At 39.2% G+C, this 20,233-nt stretch overlaps 2 protein-coding genes across 3 annotated transcripts in view; one reads left to right on the forward strand and one right to left on the reverse strand.

The window, feature by feature from the left end:
- LOC105824226 (disintegrin and metalloproteinase domain-containing protein 9-like) overlaps positions 1-20,233 on the reverse strand; it is a gene marked incomplete at its 5' end in the record, with an annotated part of 159,997 nt that overhangs the window by 110,293 nt on the left and 29,471 nt on the right. The window contains 3 exons of the mRNA XM_012661598.1: positions 1,607-1,712; positions 18,037-18,232; positions 19,225-19,317. Of these exons, the coding sequence (XP_012517052.1) occupies positions 1,607-1,712; positions 18,037-18,232; positions 19,225-19,317 (395 nt within the window). The remainder of the gene's footprint in view (positions 1-1,606; positions 1,713-18,036; positions 18,233-19,224; positions 19,318-20,233) is intronic.
- Positions 7,275-7,932, forward strand: LOC105824228 (ubiquitin-conjugating enzyme E2 variant 1-like). Of its 2 annotated transcripts, XM_012661601.1 has the most exons (2): positions 7,277-7,446; positions 7,573-7,880. In XM_012661601.1, the coding sequence occupies exons 1-2, from the start codon at positions 7,277-7,279 to the stop codon at positions 7,718-7,720; spliced, it is 318 nt and encodes a 105-aa protein (XP_012517055.1). In that variant the 3' UTR covers positions 7,721-7,880. The 2 variants fall into 2 exon arrangements, with proteins under 2 accessions (XP_012517054.1, XP_012517055.1); XM_012661600.1 differs by having other exon boundaries at positions 7,275-7,932.

The raw sequence follows: 20,233 nt of genomic DNA on the forward strand, positions 1-20,233 counted from the left end.
AATATATAGAAAAAATTAGCCGGGCATGGTGGCACATGCCTGTAGTCCCAGCTACTCGGGAGGCTGAGGCAGGAGGATCCCTTGAGCCCAGGAGTGTGAGGTTGCTGTGAGTTAGGCTGACGCCACGGCACTCTAGCCCAGGCAACACAGTGAGACTCTGTCTCAAAAAAAAAAAAAAAAAAAAAAACCATATGCTGGGCAATAATGTACATCTCAATAAGTTCCAAAGAGCTGAAATCATACAGAATATGTTCTCAATCAAACTAATTAGAAATCAAAAACAAAGAGCTAACCAGAATATTCCCAAAAATTTGGAAATTAAGCAGTATATACTTTCAATAACCCATGAGTCAAAGGAAAAATCACAATGTAAATTAGAAAATGCTATGAACTGAGCAATAATAAAAACACGGCATATCCACTTCCATGAAAAAGAAACACACAGCATTAAGAACAGCATTAAGAACAACAAGAGGGACAGCTGACCCTGTTAACGAAGTGGAGGAGGTCTTCCTTATTAAAGAAGCCATACTTCATCCAAGATCTGGAGGATGAACAGATTTGACTGGGCTAAGAAGGGAGAAGACAGCATGCCTAGCAGAAGGGACGGTGTGTGCAGAGCCCTGTGGCAGAAAGTCACACGTAGGCCAGCATGGCTGAAGCATCTCACAGAAGCAGCAAATGAAGCCACAGAAGTACATGAAATCACATGTGGAAAAAAAGAAGAAAAAGAAAAAGAGAAGAGAGAGGAGAGAGAGGGGGAGGAGGAGAAAAAGGACATACTACACAAAAGCCAAAAAGAGAGGTTTCTTCAAGAAGGAGAAAATGGTCAGCACAGTTGAATGCTACTGAAAGCTCAAGAAGCACAAAGATCTAAAAACGTCTGTTGGATTTAGTGACGTGGAGGTCACTGTTGCTATTTCTTCTTAGCAAGCACTGTTTTCCACTGCAGTTGCTCAGTCTAACTTGGTGGTGTAGGAGGTAGAGTGGGTAGACGCAATGCACAGTATTACAGAATATTTACAAATATGTAAAATATCAGTGTGAGCATACGTAGTGCATAGAAACAAAAAGGGAGGAAATATACTGAATGTAGTGAACATACACGGATTGAGATTATGGATAACTTTTTCCTCCTTTATAATTTTATAACATTATTAATAATTTTTAAAATAAGCAAATGTTAATTATAGAAATAAAAAATGTTTTAATTCATCATTTTAAAATTGTATAGAGCTAGAAGGAAATAATGAAGTTTAGGGTTAATTCTGCAGTATCTTTATCTAGGGACTTAGTAACAATCTTTTATTGAAAGGAGAATGAAAAGGATGTTTAGTTGGGGTTCTTATTATAAATCAAGGATAAACAAAGTAAAATTCTAAAAACCATTAGGTTTTAGACAGTTGATGTCTAAAGGGATGAATTATTTTACCAGTTCTTTTCCTAACACCATAACCTCTGTGAAGCCTTGTGTTTGTTGTAAAATGTAAGTTTGAAAAGTTAGGTGTTAGGTGTTTAAGGGGGAGAAAGTCAGCAGTCATAAAAGGTACTAGAGATGACTGGTCTTGTGTCTTTCATATTCCTTTATGGCCTCACCTCCACTTACCCAGTGGCACACTTCTTGTATTCACCGCCAGAGAGACCACAATTGCCGAATCTGTCACCTTTAGAATTCACTTCAATGAAACAATCTTTGGGGGCAGCCTTGGCTTCTGTAACATTAAACATTTAAAAAAGAAAAAAAAAAAGTTACGGCAATTTAACTTCAGAAACAGTGAAAGTATTCCCTATGACAATTTATACACCTGGATGTACTACTGCCTCAACTGACCTCTGAAAAAAGTTTCAGGCCTTACACACAAAACATTTTTGTTCCACATTTTATATTTAACGACAAAATGTAAAAATAAAGCTTACATTGTACCAAAAAGTTAGCCTAGACTTAAACATTCAGGCCCTAAAAGAAATGTCATTAAACAAGAAACAGTAAATAAATTTGAAACCATGCACAGTACAACACCATTTGCAGCATGTTCATTCTCATTGTTCTCACATATAAATCTACTGCACTACTGGTTAGACCGGCCCAGGAAGGGTTGGAGAAAACACTGCCAGCTATTACTTTTGTTTTGTTATTTACCATATATGGATGCTGAGTTTAGGTGTTCCTACTAAATAGATAAATTGACAAACACTCATGACAGACGACAAAGCATCAATCTATTCTTGCTTTCATATATATCTCACTTAAATTCGATTTTTCCACTTAATTATACATTCTTAAAAATATTTTATTTAGAAATAGTTTTAAGCCAAAATGCCAGTACTTCCTCTTTAATAAAGGTAGTTCATGTGCCTATCTTATATATCTGATACTATGTTGTTTAGTTTTAAAGAAAATGGATGTGGAGTAAAAGGAGTTACAGCAAAAAAGAGGCAGAAGATCAAATAACATGAGAAATGAATACAGAAAACCTGCACAGGATAAATGTTACATGGCAACAGCCACAGCCAAGCCCTTATAAAGAACAGAAATAGCCATTAAAATTCCAGACAATATATAAAGAAAAAAATAACAATAGCTCTCTTAGTCCTAGGCCTTTTCACAAACCTCTATGAAAGTCATATCTTTTCTGAGTGATAGTATTTAGCTCATTAAAATGCCTATCTGTAATTACTTTTTTTAGTCCAGAATAGCCTGCCTATTCCTGCAAAATGAATCGGAAGTTGACAGATCTCTACCATCCTATCCCATGACCTGACTGATGTAAGTCCCATGTATTTATGAGAGAGTCTTCTCTCCTTAATCCCTATCTGACGCACTGTAAGATAAGGGTACAAAAGAAATTAGAGACACAGTGGTCTGGTCAAAATCAACAACTGTAGCTTCAGAGAAATCCCACACTGTACACATGACTGATATTACCGTGTTAACAAAAATTTTAAAAAAATAAGAACAGAAAAGGCAAAGTAAGGATCTGAGTTTCCTTCCTCTCTCTCTCCCTCCCTCCCATTAAATATTAAGTGTCCCACAGCCTGACAGGTAATGGATATAGTTTACCAGTAGCTCTCTGAAGGAAAGCAGAAAAACTCCTACGACTAACTCTCTGTTCTCTCTTCTTAATTAAAGATAAGCCTCAACAAACATATGGCACTCACATAATCCGTTAAGGCGAACATGTTGTTGCTGTTCCTATTAATTCAAAACAAAAAGGGAAGAAGATGGGAAAACAGGACTCTAGAATGGTTTGGGCATAAATCATCGCTGCCAACGATCAATCAGAGCAATCTGCCTAACTGTGCTGAAAAGCAACCTCTTCCTGGAGCAGCCGCGATCATCTGAAGCCAATAAAGGAAACACAAGGACGCAGCACTGTGGGCTACTGCTAGCACCAATGTGCAAGCACCATAAAGCTGACCAGCAGTACTGCCATGCCTCTGTGTGAACTCTCCACGGTTTCTCGCCAGAACTACCACACAGCAGCTACTTAGATCCTTTCCCTGCTCTTCAAAACTATGCTCCACAACATTGCCAGAGAAATCCCAGTCATGTCATTTCCACACTTAAAATCCATGGTTCCCATTATCTAGGGCAGAAAAATCTCAGCCTGAAATCCATGGCCCCAAAAAGGTTAAGGTTAGCAACTTGAAGGATATAGTACAAGTTCCTGAAAAAGTCTGACTTCCAACTCTGTGGCCTCTCCTCTTCTCATTCCCTCAGGAACAGCACATGTTCTACCTATACTGCACTTCTGAGAGCATATATTCTGGCCTGTGGAATAACTGTAAAGGTCAGGACTTCCCATCAAATAATTTTGCCAAAAAAGAAACCATAAGAATGTTGTGTTCTTTCAGCAGACTACTGGAATAGAACAGAAAATCCAAAAATAGGCCCAAGTATACATGCTGCTTTAATGTGTTGATAGAAGTACTAATTCAAATCAGTAGGAAAACTAAATTGCTCAATAAATCCCAGAAGAATTAAAGACTTAAACATATAAAGTTAAAACATAACAGTGCTAGAACCCAACCTTTTGGGCACCAGGGACTAGTTTCATGGAAGATAATTTTTCCATGGAATGGGGGGAGGGGGTGGTTTCAAGACGATCCAAGTGCATTACATTAATTGTGCACTATTATTACTATTATTTCTATTATTATTACATTGTAGCGTATAATGAAATAATTATACAAACCTCTCTGCTAATGATAAAGCCACTCCCCAGAGCTAGCATCACTGGCTCAGCTCCACCTCAGATCATCAGGCATAAGGAGCCCGCAACCTAGATCCCTCGCATACACAGTTTACAGTAGGGTTCATGCTCCTATGCGAATCTAATACCACCGCTTATCTGATAGGAAGCAGAGCTCAGGCAGTGATGCAAGCAATGGGGAGCAGCTATAAAAACAGATGAAGCTTCGCTTGCTCATCCACTGCTCACCTCCTGCTGTGCAGCCCAGTTCCTAACAGGCCACAGACCAGTACTGGTCTATGGCCCCAGGGGTTGGGAACTGCAGTGCTAGAAGACCAATTACAGTCATGTGCCACATAACAATGTTTCAATGACAAATCAACAAACCGTATATACAATGGTGGTCCCATAAGATTATAAGACTGTTTACTGTATCTTTTCTATGTTTAGATACACAAATACTTGCCATTGTGTTATAATTGCCTACAGTATTCAGTACAGAAACATGCTGTACAGGTTTGTAGCCTAGGAGCAATAGGTTACCATATAGCCTAGGTGTGTAAAAGGCTATGTCATCTAGGTTTGCATTAAGTACCACTCTATGATGTTCACACAATGATGAAATCACCTAGGCATTTCTCAGAATGTATCCTCGACATTAAGTAACACATGATTTGTAAATATTCTGAGGAAGGGAAATTTCTAAGCATGACACCAAAGACAGAAACCATAAGAGAAAAGATAAATGAGAAAAAAGTTTAATTATATCAAAAATCAACATCAGCAAAACTAAACAACAAAGGACAAAATGGGAGAAAATGTTTGCAATGTATTAAAAATAATTAATATCCTTAATCTTAAAAAAAACCGACAACTTGCAAAATAGCAATATGGAATAAATACCTTAGTAGAAAAATGAAGGACAGAAACAAGCAAGACATAAGAGAAATAATACAAATCACCAATATCAATATAAAAGAACTAAAACCCACTAGTAATTAAAATGCATATTTTAAAATAATAAAAATATGTTTTACATTTATTAAATTAGCAAAGTTTTAAAAATGGAAACATAGTGTTGGAAATATTTGAGGAAATGAACATATATTCAAGGTATGTAACTAATGAGGGTATAAAGTGGTATAATATTTCTGAAGATTACGTGGATATCTTAAAAGCTTTTAAAGAACATAGTCTTTAATACAGGAATTCTGATTCTGGAAATTTATCCTGAAGAAGAAATGGAGGCAAAGACTAAACTATACAGATATTCACTACTAGTACTGTTGACTGCTTAAATAAACTGTGGCACGTCATTAGCATGATGTTGTAGAAAAATACTTAATAACAGGGAAAAATACTCAAGATTTATTGTTAATACTGGAAAAAGGGCAGTTTTAAAGTATATATCAATATGATCCCATTTTTGTATATTACACACACATGCACTCATATGCATAAAACATATGTGAAAGATAGTCATCAAATTTTTCAGTGGTTACTTATCCAGAATATTGAGAGTACGGAAAATATTTATTTTCTACTTTTTGCTTATTTGTATATTCAATATTTCAAAAAATATGTTCTACCTCCATTTAAGAAAGTATTAATAAATCAATGTAAGTTATTGTCTTTTAATGATGTCTTTGATAAATTCTAGCAAAAAGTCTTCATCAGCTCACCATGCTCATGGTGGCTGAGATCATAGTTTTGCTGCTTTCTGTTTGTGTGGCCTTGGGCAAACCACATATCTCTCTGAGGCTTACCTTCCTTACAAAGTTTTCTTAAGGCCCAAATTTGATAATAAATGTCAACATCTCTTATATGTTAGCTCTCAAACTCTTCATTTATTTGATAAATATTTATTTAGCATTTACTAAAAAAATAATTTTGAGAATACATAAGCCAGTGAAGGACTTTTAAACCCTTATACCCCACAAGTTCAAAAGTTCATAGGAATGAAAACTAGACCTATAACATCTGAGTTAATGGGCTATATCTTTAAAATCATAAGCCATATGCAGACTTCAGGCAAAAGGCCTGAACACGTCCATGTATTTTCCCTCCCTCCTAAAATCTCACATAAGCAAAGAAAATCGATTACTTTTTGTAATTCCTAAACCTTTTCCCAGTTAGAGAGTGGAACTGGGAAAGGAGCCAGCACAGAATTTTAGAAGCTGAAAAGCAGCGGTTAAGTGGTAAATGACTTAGTTTATCTGAGAAAACTAAATCTTAAGCTGCCAGTGGAAAAAGCTGAGATCAACACCTTTTACACCATAGAATTCCACAAAGATAGGAAATTAGTAGTACTAGACACCTCCAGATATAGGGGTAAGGAGCAGCATGTGGCTTGAGCAAAGAGAAAAAGTTTCAAGTCTATTTAAAAAGAGTTAGATCCACAGATCACCTCCTCTCTCTGTGCAGCCAGATGACTGCCTCTTCTCTACCCTGGCAAAAGAAACGGGTTTATTTTCCGGAGAGAGTAAAACACAAGGTTTCAGGACTCAGAGATACCAGGCACAGTAATAAGCACAGAAACTGTTGTTCAAACAAGGGGATGAATTGAGTATTTTCCTACCCAATACTGAGATGCCAGCCTTATTTTCCCCTGCCCCGACTTTCCTCCCAGAATGCTGGTAGCCAGGCCTTCCCCGTCCACACACCCGAGGCTGAAGATAGATCAGGTCTTCACAGGGGAATCTAACAAGCCCAAGACGGGGGTGGAGGGGACATAAAAAATGTGGATTTTGGCATTTCCCCAATTAAAAGGTCCAGCTATATCACCCTATAGGAAAGCTTATTAACTATAAGCCTCACCCATGACCCCAAAGCTTCCCAGCTGCTCCTTATTCCCCTCCCTGCAACCAAGGACTATCAGACATCTCAGGAACGTGGCTAATAATGAAAGACAGAAATACAAACAAAGAAAAAAGGTAACTTGGAACAGAGATTATGCAGAAAAAAGAAATGTTTTTTAAAATTATCACTAAGAAACATCAGAGAAGTGGTTTCATGCATGGAACAGGAATAGATTTTTTCTTAAAAGGAAATGGGGACAAAGCCTCAGAGAAGAGAGACGCAAGATGGCAGCCACCACGGGCTCGGGAGTAAAAGTCCCTCGCAATTTCCGACTGTTGGAAGAACTCGAGGAAGGCCAGAAAGGAGTAGGAGATGGCACAGTTAGCTTGGGTCTAGAAGATGACGAAGACATGACACTTACAAGATGGACAGGGATGATAATTGGGCCTCCAAGAACAATTTATGAAAACCGAATATACAGCCTTAAAATAGAATGTGGACCTAAATACCCAGAAGCACCCCCCTTTGTAAGATTTGTAACAAAAATTAATACGAATGGAGTTAATAGTTCTAATGGAGTGGTGGATCCAAGAGCCATATCAGTGCTAGCAAAACGGCAGAATACATATAGCATCAAAGTTGTCCTGCAAGAGCTTCGGCGCCTAATGATGTCTAAAGAAAACATGAAACTCCCTCAGCCACCTGAAGGACAGTGTTACAGCAATTAATCAAAAACCACAGGCCCTTCCCCTTAGCCCCATTCGATTTAAGCAGTCTTCATTTTCCACAGTAGTAAATTTTCTAGATACGTCTTGTAGACCTCAAAGTACTGGAAAGGAAGCTCCCATTCAAAGGCGATTTATCTTAAGATACTGTAAATGATACTAATTTTTTGTCTATTTGAAATATATAAGTTGTGCTATAACAAATCATCCTGTCAAGTGTAACCACTCTCCACGTAGCTGAACTTCTGGGATCAAGAAAATATATTTAAATTGGTTCCCATCATAACTGGTGGGGCACGTCTAACTCAACTGTGAAAAGACACATCACACAATCACCTTGCTGCTGATTACATGGCCTGGGGTCTCTGCCTTCTCGCCTTTCCCTTCCCCTCCCTCCGTCCCTCCCTGCAACAGCCCTCCAGCTTGAGGGCTTGTTAGAGCAGACGAGATGTGAAGGTTTTAGGTCGCAGCCTGTGGGACTACTGCTGGGCGTGTGGGGTGCTTTGCCTGTACCCCTGGTTTCCTTCTTTAAGTCTTAAATGATGCCCCCTTCCAAGAAATTGTCCCCTCCCTCCACTCCCGCCCTTGGCCAAAGCATAGACTGTAACCCCTCTGCTCCCCTCTGAGATTGGCCTTCGGTGAGGAATTCAGGGCTTTCCCCATATCTTCTCTCCCCCACCTTTATCGAGGGGTGCTGCTTTCTCCTCCCTCCTCCTCAAGTCCCTCTTTGCACTGTCATCACCCAACACTTTCCATGACACTCCTTGCTTTGGCCAGAAGCCATCAGGTAAGGTTGGACAGAGTCTCTGACCTCCCTCGTTTAGTTTTGGAACCGCATTTATTCACTCCACCAGCCTGGGAAATGAATTTGGGTCCTCAGCCCTGCCACCCTCTGCTGCCATCATCAGCTGATGCGTTTTTTAGCTCAGGTTTCGATAAGGTGAAAAGAACAGTCACCAAGGTTACGCAGACCTGCCAGCTCTAGAGTCCTTGATGGTTAAACTTGGAGAAAGCCCACATGAAGACACTCCTAAGCACACCCGATCCCTCTTAATTGTTTTATTTTCCTGTAATTGCTTTTGCTTTTAAACATTGAAGAAGTTTTGAACAGGGCTCTCGTTTGGTCATCCTTGCAATCCACTGGGGTCTAGTTTGCAATCTGACAACTGGAACAAAAAGAACCTTGATTCAGTGCATACTTTGGTTTTGGTGCTGCTGCTTCTCATGACCCTCAGCAGGGATCCAGAAAGAACTGGGTGTGCACAGCAGATCCCCGAAATTGGCGGGCTGACTTCCCGGCAAATTGCTGCGTTTTTCCACTTTCTGTTCAGGACCACTAAACGCTGAAGTGTGGATGTATACCGAAATAAAAGCAATTCATTGTGTAAAAAAAAAAAAAAAAGGCCTCAGAGAACATAAAAAAGTTCTTGAGAATTAAAACTATAGTACCTGAAATGAAAAACTCAACAAAAGAATTAGAAGGTAAAGTTGCCCAGAAAGTAGGTCAGGAAAAAAAAAAGAAGATTTAAAAGAAAAAACAGGAAAGAAAGAAAATCCAGGAAATCTAATATCCAAATAATACGTGACCCAGGAAAACCACTCAAAAAAAAAAATTTGAAGGGGAAAAAATTCCCAGAACTAAAAAAATGAGTTTCCAGATTGAATGCGCCCACCAAGTACAGCACAGTAAATAAAAACAGACCCATATCAAGGCGTATCACCGTGAAGAGAGGATCCCCCAAGTTTTTCCAGAGGAGGGAGAGGGGGAGGCCCATACACAAGAATCAGAATGGCTGCAGACTTCTCAAGAACTCTGTAAACTAGAAGACAACTAGACAATGGCTTCAAAACTATGAAGGAAAATGATTTCCAATTCCATCAAACTACAAGTCAAGTATTTAGTTAAAATAAAAACATTTTCACACTTGCAGGATCTCAAAAAATTTATTTCTAACTCACCCTAAGGAAACTACTCAAAGGAAAGCTCTATATAAAGGAAGAAATAAACCAAGAAAGCAGTAATGTGGGAAACAGCAAATAGGAGATTCAAAAAGGAGAGAGACAAAAATCCACCCTGCACTAATGATAAAAGGAGATCTCAAGATAAAAGTTGAGATTAGATATAGAGGGTATGATGGTTAATTTTATGTTCAACTTGATTGGGCCAGGGAGTGCCAAGATGTTAGGTCAAACATTATTCTGGTTGTTTGCTGTGAGGATGCTTCTGGATGACATTAAAATTTAAATTAGTAGACTGAGTAATGGAGATTGCCCTCCCTATCGTGGGAGGGCCTTATCCACTCAGCAGAAGATCTAAATAGAACAAAAAGGTAGAGCCCCCCTTGAATAAGATGGAATTTTTCCTGACGGCCTTTAGGCTGGGATATTGGCTCTTGCTGGGTCCTGAGCCTAGGGCCTGCGGACTGAAACTTACATGGTTGGCAATCCTGGTTCTCAGCCCTGCAGACTCAGACTGGAACTAAACCATCATCTCTCCTGTGTCTCCAACTTGCCACCTCACCCTGTAGATCTGGGATTTATCAGCTGCCATAATCACATGAGCCAACTGCTTATAACAAATCGATAAACATATATACAACATTTATAATAAATAAGCACATATAAATATTTTATATTATATATATGAAATATGTATAATATATTTCAATTGATACTGTTTCTCTGGAGCCTAACTAATATAGAATTTGGACCCAGAGTGATTCTAGAGGAACAGAATTTTGAAGTTTGAGGATGAGTTTTCCGAATTGGTTCTGAGGTTTCTGGAATTGGCTCTCTAAATCTGATTAAATTTTTAAAGATGCTAATGACTCTATTTCCAGAATTAAAGAGCGTATTGATAGTTCATGGCATGACCTGGCAATAGAGGTACACAAAATATCACCACTAGAGACTCCTAACCAACCACTTATAAAAAGCAAGGATCTGGGTGACTATGTATACGATACCTTCAAACATTTTTGTCAAACTAACAAGCGTAATGAGATTGCCTGGTTGCATCTGATGTCACTGGACAAAGTACGGAAAAAAAAGGACAAGCTCAGGGATCCCTACCTCAAGCAAAAGATGACTGACCTAAATGCTTCTGTGTGTGCCCTGGAGGAGACTCTTATCTCTCGTAGTTGCAGGGCTGAGATTGCTGAAAATCAAACTCAGAATCTCATCTTGTGACTAACTGAATGGAAGCTGGACTTCCAGCCTTGTGGGTATCTACTGTTAAATTGAGGCACTGATTGAGAAGGTAGGCATGGGGACATGTGGGAAGATGTTAATGAAGACGAGTACACTGAGTCTCTAAACTCTCACAAGTCTTCTTTGCCAGTGGAAACAGCCCCTCCACCATCTGAGAGGATTAACCCTACACTGCCTAAGGAAACTGTAATGGACTCCCCTGAGGTAGCTGCCATGTGAGGCAATGCTGATTCTCCTCAACAACCACCCCCAACACCCTTCTTTGTTACTAGACTCAAGTCCTAGCAGGCCCCTAAAGGTGAAGTACGAAGCCTGATCCATGAGGAGGTTTGCTACAATCCAAGACTACTTGCGTTTTCTAATTCAAACAGATAGAAATCCAAAGAACATGTGCAGGAATGGATATTAAGGGTGTAGGATAATGGCAGAAGGAACAAAAAGTTGGCTTGAGCTGAATTTATTGCTAAGGGCTCACGAAGCAGAGATTCTGCATTTAATGTTGCCAATCAGGGAGTTAGAAAAACCTCTAACAGTCTATTTGGTTGGCTAAAACATGAAACAAAAGGTGTCTCACAGTAAGCAAGTTGGAAATGCAGGACCTGTCTTGGTTTATGCAGAGAAGGCAATTCAAAGATTAAGGGAGAGTAAAATGTTAGAGTGGATTTGTCATTTAAGACCTATTTATCCATCCTGGGAAAGCACAAAGGACATACCTTTCACCAGGACTATAAGAAATAAATTGAAAAAAATAAGAAATAAGAAGAAATAAATTTTGGAGGGGAGTCAAAGCATCCCTGAAAAGTTCTGTGGCCAGTGTTATCTGCAGACCAGACCTGACAGTTGACAATACAGTCACTTATCAAAAAATTTGACTCACACGAACCTATGACATCAGCTAGTTAATCATACTGCTTCTGTCTAGAATAGAAGTAAAATAGATAGGAAGCCTACTATATTCTCACTTCATCTGTTTAAGTAGGAAAATTCTAGGCCAAGTAAACAAAAGTCTAACTTGAACCATAAATACAGAAAGTCACAGCCCCTCAATCAATTCCAAGACTTGAGCCAGTTTACAGCAACATCAACTTTTAAATAAAGGTGAAGCAGGTCTCTTTTAGGAAGAACCCCTGTATACTGCCAAAAAATTTATACTCAATATCCTAGCTGTTCCCAAGAGACCTATGGCCTTTTTATCAAGGTAACTATGTATTCTGTATTATGTGCACCCCAACATTCATCTCTTGAAGCCCTAACCTCCAATGCGATGGTATTTGGAGATAGGCCTTTTGGGAGGTAACTAGAGTTAGATGTGGTCAGGAAGGTGGGACCCTCACCATGGGATTAGTAGTCTTATAAGAAGGGAGAGAGAGACCTCTCACCAGGAACCAAATCACTGGCACCTTGATTTTCTGTTCATTATAAATTACCCAGTCTGTGGTATTTTGCTATAACAGCAAAAAACAGACTAACAGAGAATTGATTAGACTAAGAAACCGCGCATTAAGGAAACTGAAATAATCAGACCTTTTGACAACACTGCATCTGAACTGACATTAATTCCAGCAGACCCAAAATATCACTGTGGTCCACCAGTCAGAGTAGAGGTTTATGAAGGTCAGGTGACCAATGGAGTTTTAGCTCAGGTCCATCTCACAGCAGGCCCACTGGGTCACTCAACCTCTCCTGTGTGTGGTTTTTTTTCCCTCAGTTCCAGAATTATTATTGGAACAGACATACTCAGAAGCTAGCAGAATCCCCCACACTGGTTCCCAGACCTGTGGAGTGAGGGCTATTACAGTGGGAAAGGCCAGGAGGAAGCCACTAGAACTGTATCTACCTAGAAAACAGTAAACCAAAAGCCATACCAGAACCCTGGAGGGATGGCAGACATTGTCACCACCAACTTGAAAGATGCAGGGGTGGTGACTCTCCTCATATCCCCATTCAGATTGTCTATTTGGCCTGTGCAGAAGACAAAGGATTTTGGAGAATGACAGTAGATTATTGTAAGTTTAACCAGATAGTGATTCCAACTGCAGGTGCTCGACCACATGTGGTCCCCTGCTGGAGAAAATTAACACATCCCCTGATACGTGGTACGCAGCTATGATCTGGCAAATGCCTTTTTTGCCATACCTGTCCACAAAGCCTGTCAGAAGCAGGTTACTTTCATCTGGCAAGGCCAGCAATACACTTTCACTATCCTCCTGCAAGGGTATATCAACCCTCCAGTACTATGTCATAATTTAGTCTGAGGGATCTTAATTGCCTTTCCCCTCCACAAAAAAACACACTGGTCCATTACATTGAAGATATTATGTTCAATGGACCCAGAGAGCAAGAAGTAGCAACTACTCTTGCCATTAATAAGACATTTGCATGAGAGAGGGTAGAAAATAAATCTGACAAAAATTCAGGGGCAGCCGGGTGCAGTGGCTTATGTCTGTAATCCTAGCACTCTAGGGAGGCCAAGGCAGGAGGATTGCTTGAGCCCAGGAGTTTGAGGTTTCTGTGAGCTAGGCTGACGCCACAGAACTCTAGCCCAGGTGACAGAGGGAGACTCCGTCTCGAAAAAAAAAACAAAAAAAACCTCAGGGGCCTTCTACCTGGAGGTCCAGTGGTATGAAACATCTGAAAATATCCCTTCTAAGGTGAAGGAGAAATTGTATCTGGCCACCCCCACAACAAAAAGAGTGGCACAATGCCTAGTGGTCCTCTTTGGATTTTGAAGGCAACATATACCACTCCAGCCCAAAAAGCCGCTAGCTTTGAGTGGGGCCTTGAATAGGAGGAGGAGGAGGCTCTGCAACAGGTCCAGGCTGTCATGCAAGATGTTCTGCCACTTAGGCCACTTGGTCTAACAAATCAAATAGTACCTGAAGTGGCAGTGGCTGCTAGGAATACCGTTTGGAGCCTTTGACAGTTCCCTATAGGTGAATCGTAGGGCACGCCTTTAGGATTTGGGAGCAAAGCCCTGAGATCCTCTGTGAACAACTACTCTCCTTTTGAGAGTGGCCCTTGGCCTGCTACTGGGCCTTTAAGCAGAGACTGAACATTTAACCACCGAGTTTGGGGCCACCAAGTTTACCATTCAACTTGAGCTACCCATCACACACTGGGTGTTATCTGACCCATGCAGCTATAAAACTGGGCATGTGCAGCAGCACTCCATCATGAAATGGAAGTGGGATATATGCAATTAGGCCAAATCAAGCTCCAAAGGCACAAGAAAATCACATGAAGAAGTAGCCCAAAGACCCATGGTCCCCACTGCTGCTACACTACATTCTCTCTCCTAGCCAGTGCCTATGACCATCAGTTAACAGTAGAAAAGAAGACTGGGTCATTGTTTACAGATGGTTCTGCACCATATGCAGAACCTAATGGATACACCAGTAGCACTAGAGCCCCCGTCTGGGACATCCCTGATGGGCACCGGGTTGTTCATTTTTCTTGGAAGGAAAAATAGCCAGACGTGATTATATACCAATTTATGGGCTATATATACCAATGGTTTGGCTATATGGTGAAGTTATTTGTGTCCCATGTGAATGATCACCAAAGAGTGACCTCAGCAGAGGAGAACTGTAATAATCAAGTGGATGACTCATTCTGTGGATTGCAGTCAGCCTTTTTCCCCAGCCACTCATCATCATCCAGTGGGCTCATAAACCAAGTACCCATAGTGGCAGGGTTGCAGGTTATGCTGGTCTCAGCATCAGGGACTTGTATTCAACAGCTGACCTGGCTAAAGCCACTGCTAAGTGCCCAATTTTGTGGCAGCAGAAACCAACACTCAATCCCCAGTATGGCACCACTCCCTGGAATAATCAGCTAGTTACCTGGTGGCCAGTTGATTACATTGTTTTCTTTCCATCATGGAATAGGCAATGTTTTGTTCTTACTGGAATACTTACTTACCCCAGATATAGATTTGCCAGCCCTGCATACAATGGTTCTGCCAAAACTACCTTCCACGAACTTATGAAATTCTTTATGTACCATCATAGTAATTCCACACAACATTACTTCTGACCAAGGAACTCACTTCACAACAAATGAAGTGAGGCAATGGGCCCATGCACATGGAATTCACTGTCTTGCCATGTTCCCACCGTCCTGAAGCAGCTGACTTGACAGAATGGTGAAAATGCCTTTTGGAGACTCAGTTACAATGCCAGCTGGGTGGCAATACCTTGCAGAGCTAGGGCAAGGCTCTCCAAAAGGCTCTTATGTGCTCTGAATCAGCACCCAACATATGATGTTGTTATCCTGGATTCACGTGTCCAGGTGTCAAGTGGCACCAGTTACTATTACCCATAGTGACACGCTAGCAAAACTTTGTTTCCTGTTCCCACAACTTTATGCTTTTCTGACCTAAAGGTCTTAGTTCCAAAGGGAGAAATTCTTCCACCAGAAGCCACCACATGATTCCACTGAGCTGGAAGTTAAACCAGCTGCCCACCCACACTGGGCTCCGCACAGCTCTGAATCGACAGACTAAGAATGGAGTTACTCTGCTGGGTCGGGACTGATCCTGACTACCCAGGGGAAATTAGACTACTGCTCTACAAGGGAGGTAAGGAAGAGTAATGTCTGGAATACAGGAGATTCCTTAGGACGTCTCTTATTATTAATATTACCAGGCACTGTGACTAAGGGCAAGGAAAAACTACAAAAACTTGATCTAGGTAAAACTAACAGCCCAGACCCTTCAGGAATGAACGTTTGGGTCACCCCATTAGGTGAAGAATCATGTCCAGCTGAGGGACTTACTGACAATATAGGGAAGACAGAATGGGGAGTAGAATATGAAACCGGTAGTTATAAATACAAGCTATAACCACCTGACTTCTTACAGAAATGAGAACCATAATTGTCATTACTTTTTCTTCTTTATTTTCTTATATTTGTAATAAAATACCCTTGTTTTCTTCCTTCTCTTATCACATAACCACGTAATATAAGACGTATTTGCTTTATGTCACAGTATTTAAGTATTATTAACTTCACATCATAGTATTTAAGTTGTAGGGTATCAAGAAAAAGAGTAAAAATCACTCAAAGACTTTACCTGCTTTTCTGGGGAAGAGGTTAGTGAGTTTTCAGTTGTATGCAGGATAGTTGTATCACGCTGAGTGGAATTATGACCTTAACAAGGTCTTCATTTGGAGGTGGCTTGGTTTAAGGAGGTACCTATGAGTTTTAGGTCAACAAGGGATAGACTCTTGATTGAGGTTAATTTTATGTGTGAATTTAAGTGAGCCATGGAATGCCCAGATATTTAATCAAACATAATTCTGGGTATGTCTATAATGGTGATTTTGAATGAGATTAACATTTAAATGGGTACACTGAGTAAAGCAGTTTGCCCTCCCTAGTGTGGCGGGCCTCATGCACCTGCAAAGAGCAAAAAGGCTAACCCTCCTTGAAGTGAGAGAAAATCCTTTCTGAGGGCCTTCGGACTGGGACATCAGCTTTTTTCCTGCCTTTGGAATTGAACTGAAACACCAGCTCTTCCTGGGTCATGAGCCTGCAAACCTTCCAAATGGAAATACTCCATCAGCTCTACTGGTTTTAAGGCCTTTAAACTCAGACTGGAACTAAACCATCATCTCTCCTGGGTCTCCAGCTTGCCAGTTCTTCCCATAGATCTGGTGCTTATCAGCATCCATAATAACATGAGCCAATTCATATAATAAATATAGATGCATGTATATATTAGATTCATATAATAAATCTCAATATTTTACATATAGTCATGCATCACTTAATGACAGGGATACAATCTAAAAAATGCATTATTAGGTGATTTTGTCATTGTGCAAACACCACAGAATGTACTTACACAAACCTAAATGGTATAGCTTACTATACAACTACACTATATGGTATAGCCTATTATTCCTAGGTTACAAATCTTGAATACTTCAGGCAACAGTAACACAATGGCAAGTATTTGTGTATCTAAACTTATTTAAACATAGAAAAGGTACAGTAAAAATACAGTATTATAATCTTATGAGACCACCATTGCATAAGAGGCCCACAGTTGACCAAAACATCATTATGGGGTACATAACTATATATATACACACACATATATATGTACATCCTATTGACTGTTTCTCTAGAGAACCCTAATACAGAGGCCAACCAGTCAAGAGTGAAGAGAAACAGGAGCCTCCTATTCAGACTTCTTCAAACAAATTGAAATTAGTAGACTATCTCGATGCCTCTAATCATTTCAGGGCAAGATCAGGCCACTCATTAACAATTTGCAGTTCAATTAATAGTAAGTACATAGAAAACTAACCAAATCGGAGAGAGAGAGAATTATCAACTCTACAGAAAATAAACGGCAGGAAAGTAATTGTAATGTACTACATAGTACAGTTGTGAATAGCATTAACATGGCTATTCCACAATACACAGTCAACACTGCCTAGAATCAAAAAGAGTTAAAAAGTAGCATTACCAAGAGATTATGTAAACACCTGAAGCAAGTAACAAAAAAAATCAGCTAAAAATGGTTGCCTTAACAGATGAGGATACTGGGTGGGAATAGGCCTTATTTTTTCATATTAACAATAATACATTACACAATAATTTGGCTCTTTACATGTATGCCTTTTATAAAAATCAAAATTTTATAAAGAAAAAATTAAAAACATCCTAAATATCTATCAATAAGAGAATGTACAACTAAATCACACTACCTTTATCTAATGGAATACTCTAACATACTATGATATAACAAATCAATATAGATGGATCTCAAGAACTTTCTGAGTGATCAATGCAAACAGCAGATCCATGCACAAAACTCTGTATTATCAAAACTAAAAAATGTTACTGTATATGTATGTGTATGTACTTTATACACAAAGGATATAGACAGAGTAAAAGCAAGAAACAGCAACTGAATTTGGACATATTAAATTCATGACCATCATTGCCTCTGGATGAGAAGGCAGATGGGAGAAGAAGGGAGATGTGATGGGAAATGACAGCTCAGCTTTATCAATAATGTTTTCCTTCCTTTTCTAAAAAATCTAAATCAAAAACAAATCAATCAAAGTTATCAATTAGAAATAATAATATCTTACTTGAGCCAAAGATGACTTGACACTGAGCGTCATAATATTGGCACATGCCATTGTAACAATAGGCTTTGTTATTCTGGCAAGGATATCCATTCTGAATAAAAACATCTGGCTGACAGAACTGAGAAGAACCATTGCAATACTCTGGAACATCACATTCATTGGTTTTTCCTCGGCATAAAGTACCTCCTGGAAGGAACTAAGGAAATGAGATTCAAATTAAACAGGAATAGCAAAACAATTTGCACAAATTAATCAAATTTGAAACCACAGTATTTATATCTATAAAGGGTTCTAACAATACCAAAAGATTGAATAACCTAGTAGAAAAACGAACAAAAGCCAATTATAGGCAATTCATGTAAGTTGTAGATATGGAAAATGAAAAAGCATAACCTCACTGTGTAACCAAAAGAAATGCAAATTAAATAAAAATACAAAAATACTTTACACCTATTGAACTAACTAGAATTATAGACCTTGCTAGTAACAAATGTTGGCATAAGGAAACAAATATTTGATAACACTGTTAGTAGAAATACATACAGACTGGCACATTTGTGGAAGATACATAAAATGTGTATCAAAAATTTTAATATGCATATTCTGCCCCAGTGATTTCTTTTATAAGCAATAATTGGAAGCAATCTAAATGTCCCTCATTAGTTGACTACATAAATAAATTATGGTACAACCATACAAAGTAATACTAACTATATAGAACTATGTAAATGAAAAAAGTCTATAGTATCTGACTGAAAAAAAGTAGGTAGTAAAAATATGTGTATCTGTGTTTACCCACTTACAAACACACATACGCACTCACATTTGTATAGAAAAAAGTGACTAGGTTAACAACAAATCATCAAAAATGGCTACCTGAGGAGTGTAAAATGATAGCAGGTCTTTCATTTGCTATTTTCTATACTTTGGTATTGATGAATTATTTCTAAAAAGCTTATATTACTCTAAAAATCAGGGGGAAAATGTTTCCACTTAGGAAAAAAAAATCTCAGTAGATCATTTATCATAAAAGAATGTGCTTCAAAATTACAAACAAGTGGCATAAAATTTTTCCCACAATTATAAAATAAAAATAGTGCTCCCCTAGAGATTACAGAAAACAAATTTTGATATACACAGACCTTTCTTTTTCCATATTTTTGTCCCTAACTGGGAGGAATTCCTTACCCAACAGTCTTTACAACAGTCGCCATATGCACATTCAGCAAATGATTTAAGCTTACAAGAACTTCCTTCACAACAAGGGTCCAATTCACATTCCTGTGAATATAAAATGACTGTCAATAAAGAAATGAATTACTGACATTAACACTCATTAATAAAATTCTTATCTTAGACCTAAAATCTACTTCATTTTAACATGGCTATAACAGTTACCCTCCAGAAACAGTTACTTACTATCCTTCTGGATTTATCAGTGTCTCTTTAGCTATAAATATTTAGGACTCAACATATTTCAAGGACTGAAGTCATAGAATATGTGCCTTACTTAGTCTGCTCAGAATGCCATAACAAAATACCACAGACTGGGTGACTTAATTTAGTTTCTCACAGTTCTAGAGGCTAGAAGTCTAAGATCAAGGTCCCCACTAATTCAGTTTCTGGAGAAGGCTCTCTTTGTGGCTTGCAGACAGCTGCCTGCTTGTTGTGTGCTCACATGGCCTTTCCTCAGTGTATATGCACAAAGAAAACGTGAGCAAGATGTCTGATGTCTCTTCTTATAAGGACACTAATCCTATGGGACCAGAACCCCACCCTTATTACTTCATTTAACCTCAATTACTTCCTTAGAGGTCCCATCTCCAAATGCAGCCCAACTGGTGGTTAGGGCTTCAACATACAAATTTGGGGGCCACACAAACATTCAGTCCATAGCAGTGTGTTTAGCGATCACAGTGAAGTAAGCATCCATAAAGGTGTTTCTCTGCAAGCTCAGGGTCTGACTTCCCTGGTGGGTGGCTCTTCACCCTCGATGAACACTCCTTTTATCTTGCTTGGTTTCTCTCACATACCTTGGGCCACCATGGCTCCTCCTTACCCTCAACCTCCCACCCACAGCGACACGTTCTCCTCTATGTTAATATAGCAATGTCAATGTCATGTTTTTTATGTTGCGCTACAGCTTTATAAGATGTCATCATTGGGGAAAACTGAGTGAAAAGCACATGGGACTCTG

The sequence above is a fragment of the Propithecus coquereli genome, unplaced genomic scaffold (assembly GCF_000956105.1).
Source record: "Propithecus coquereli isolate 6110/MARCELLA unplaced genomic scaffold, Pcoq_1.0 Scaffold721, whole genome shotgun sequence".
Classification (NCBI taxonomy): Eukaryota; Metazoa; Chordata; class Mammalia; order Primates; family Indriidae; genus Propithecus; species Propithecus coquereli.

Coding starts and splice junctions, on each gene's coding strand:
- LOC105824228 (XM_012661600.1), top strand. CDS start 7,277: ATGGCAGCCACCACGGGCTCGGGAGTAAAAGTCCCTCGCAATTTCCGA.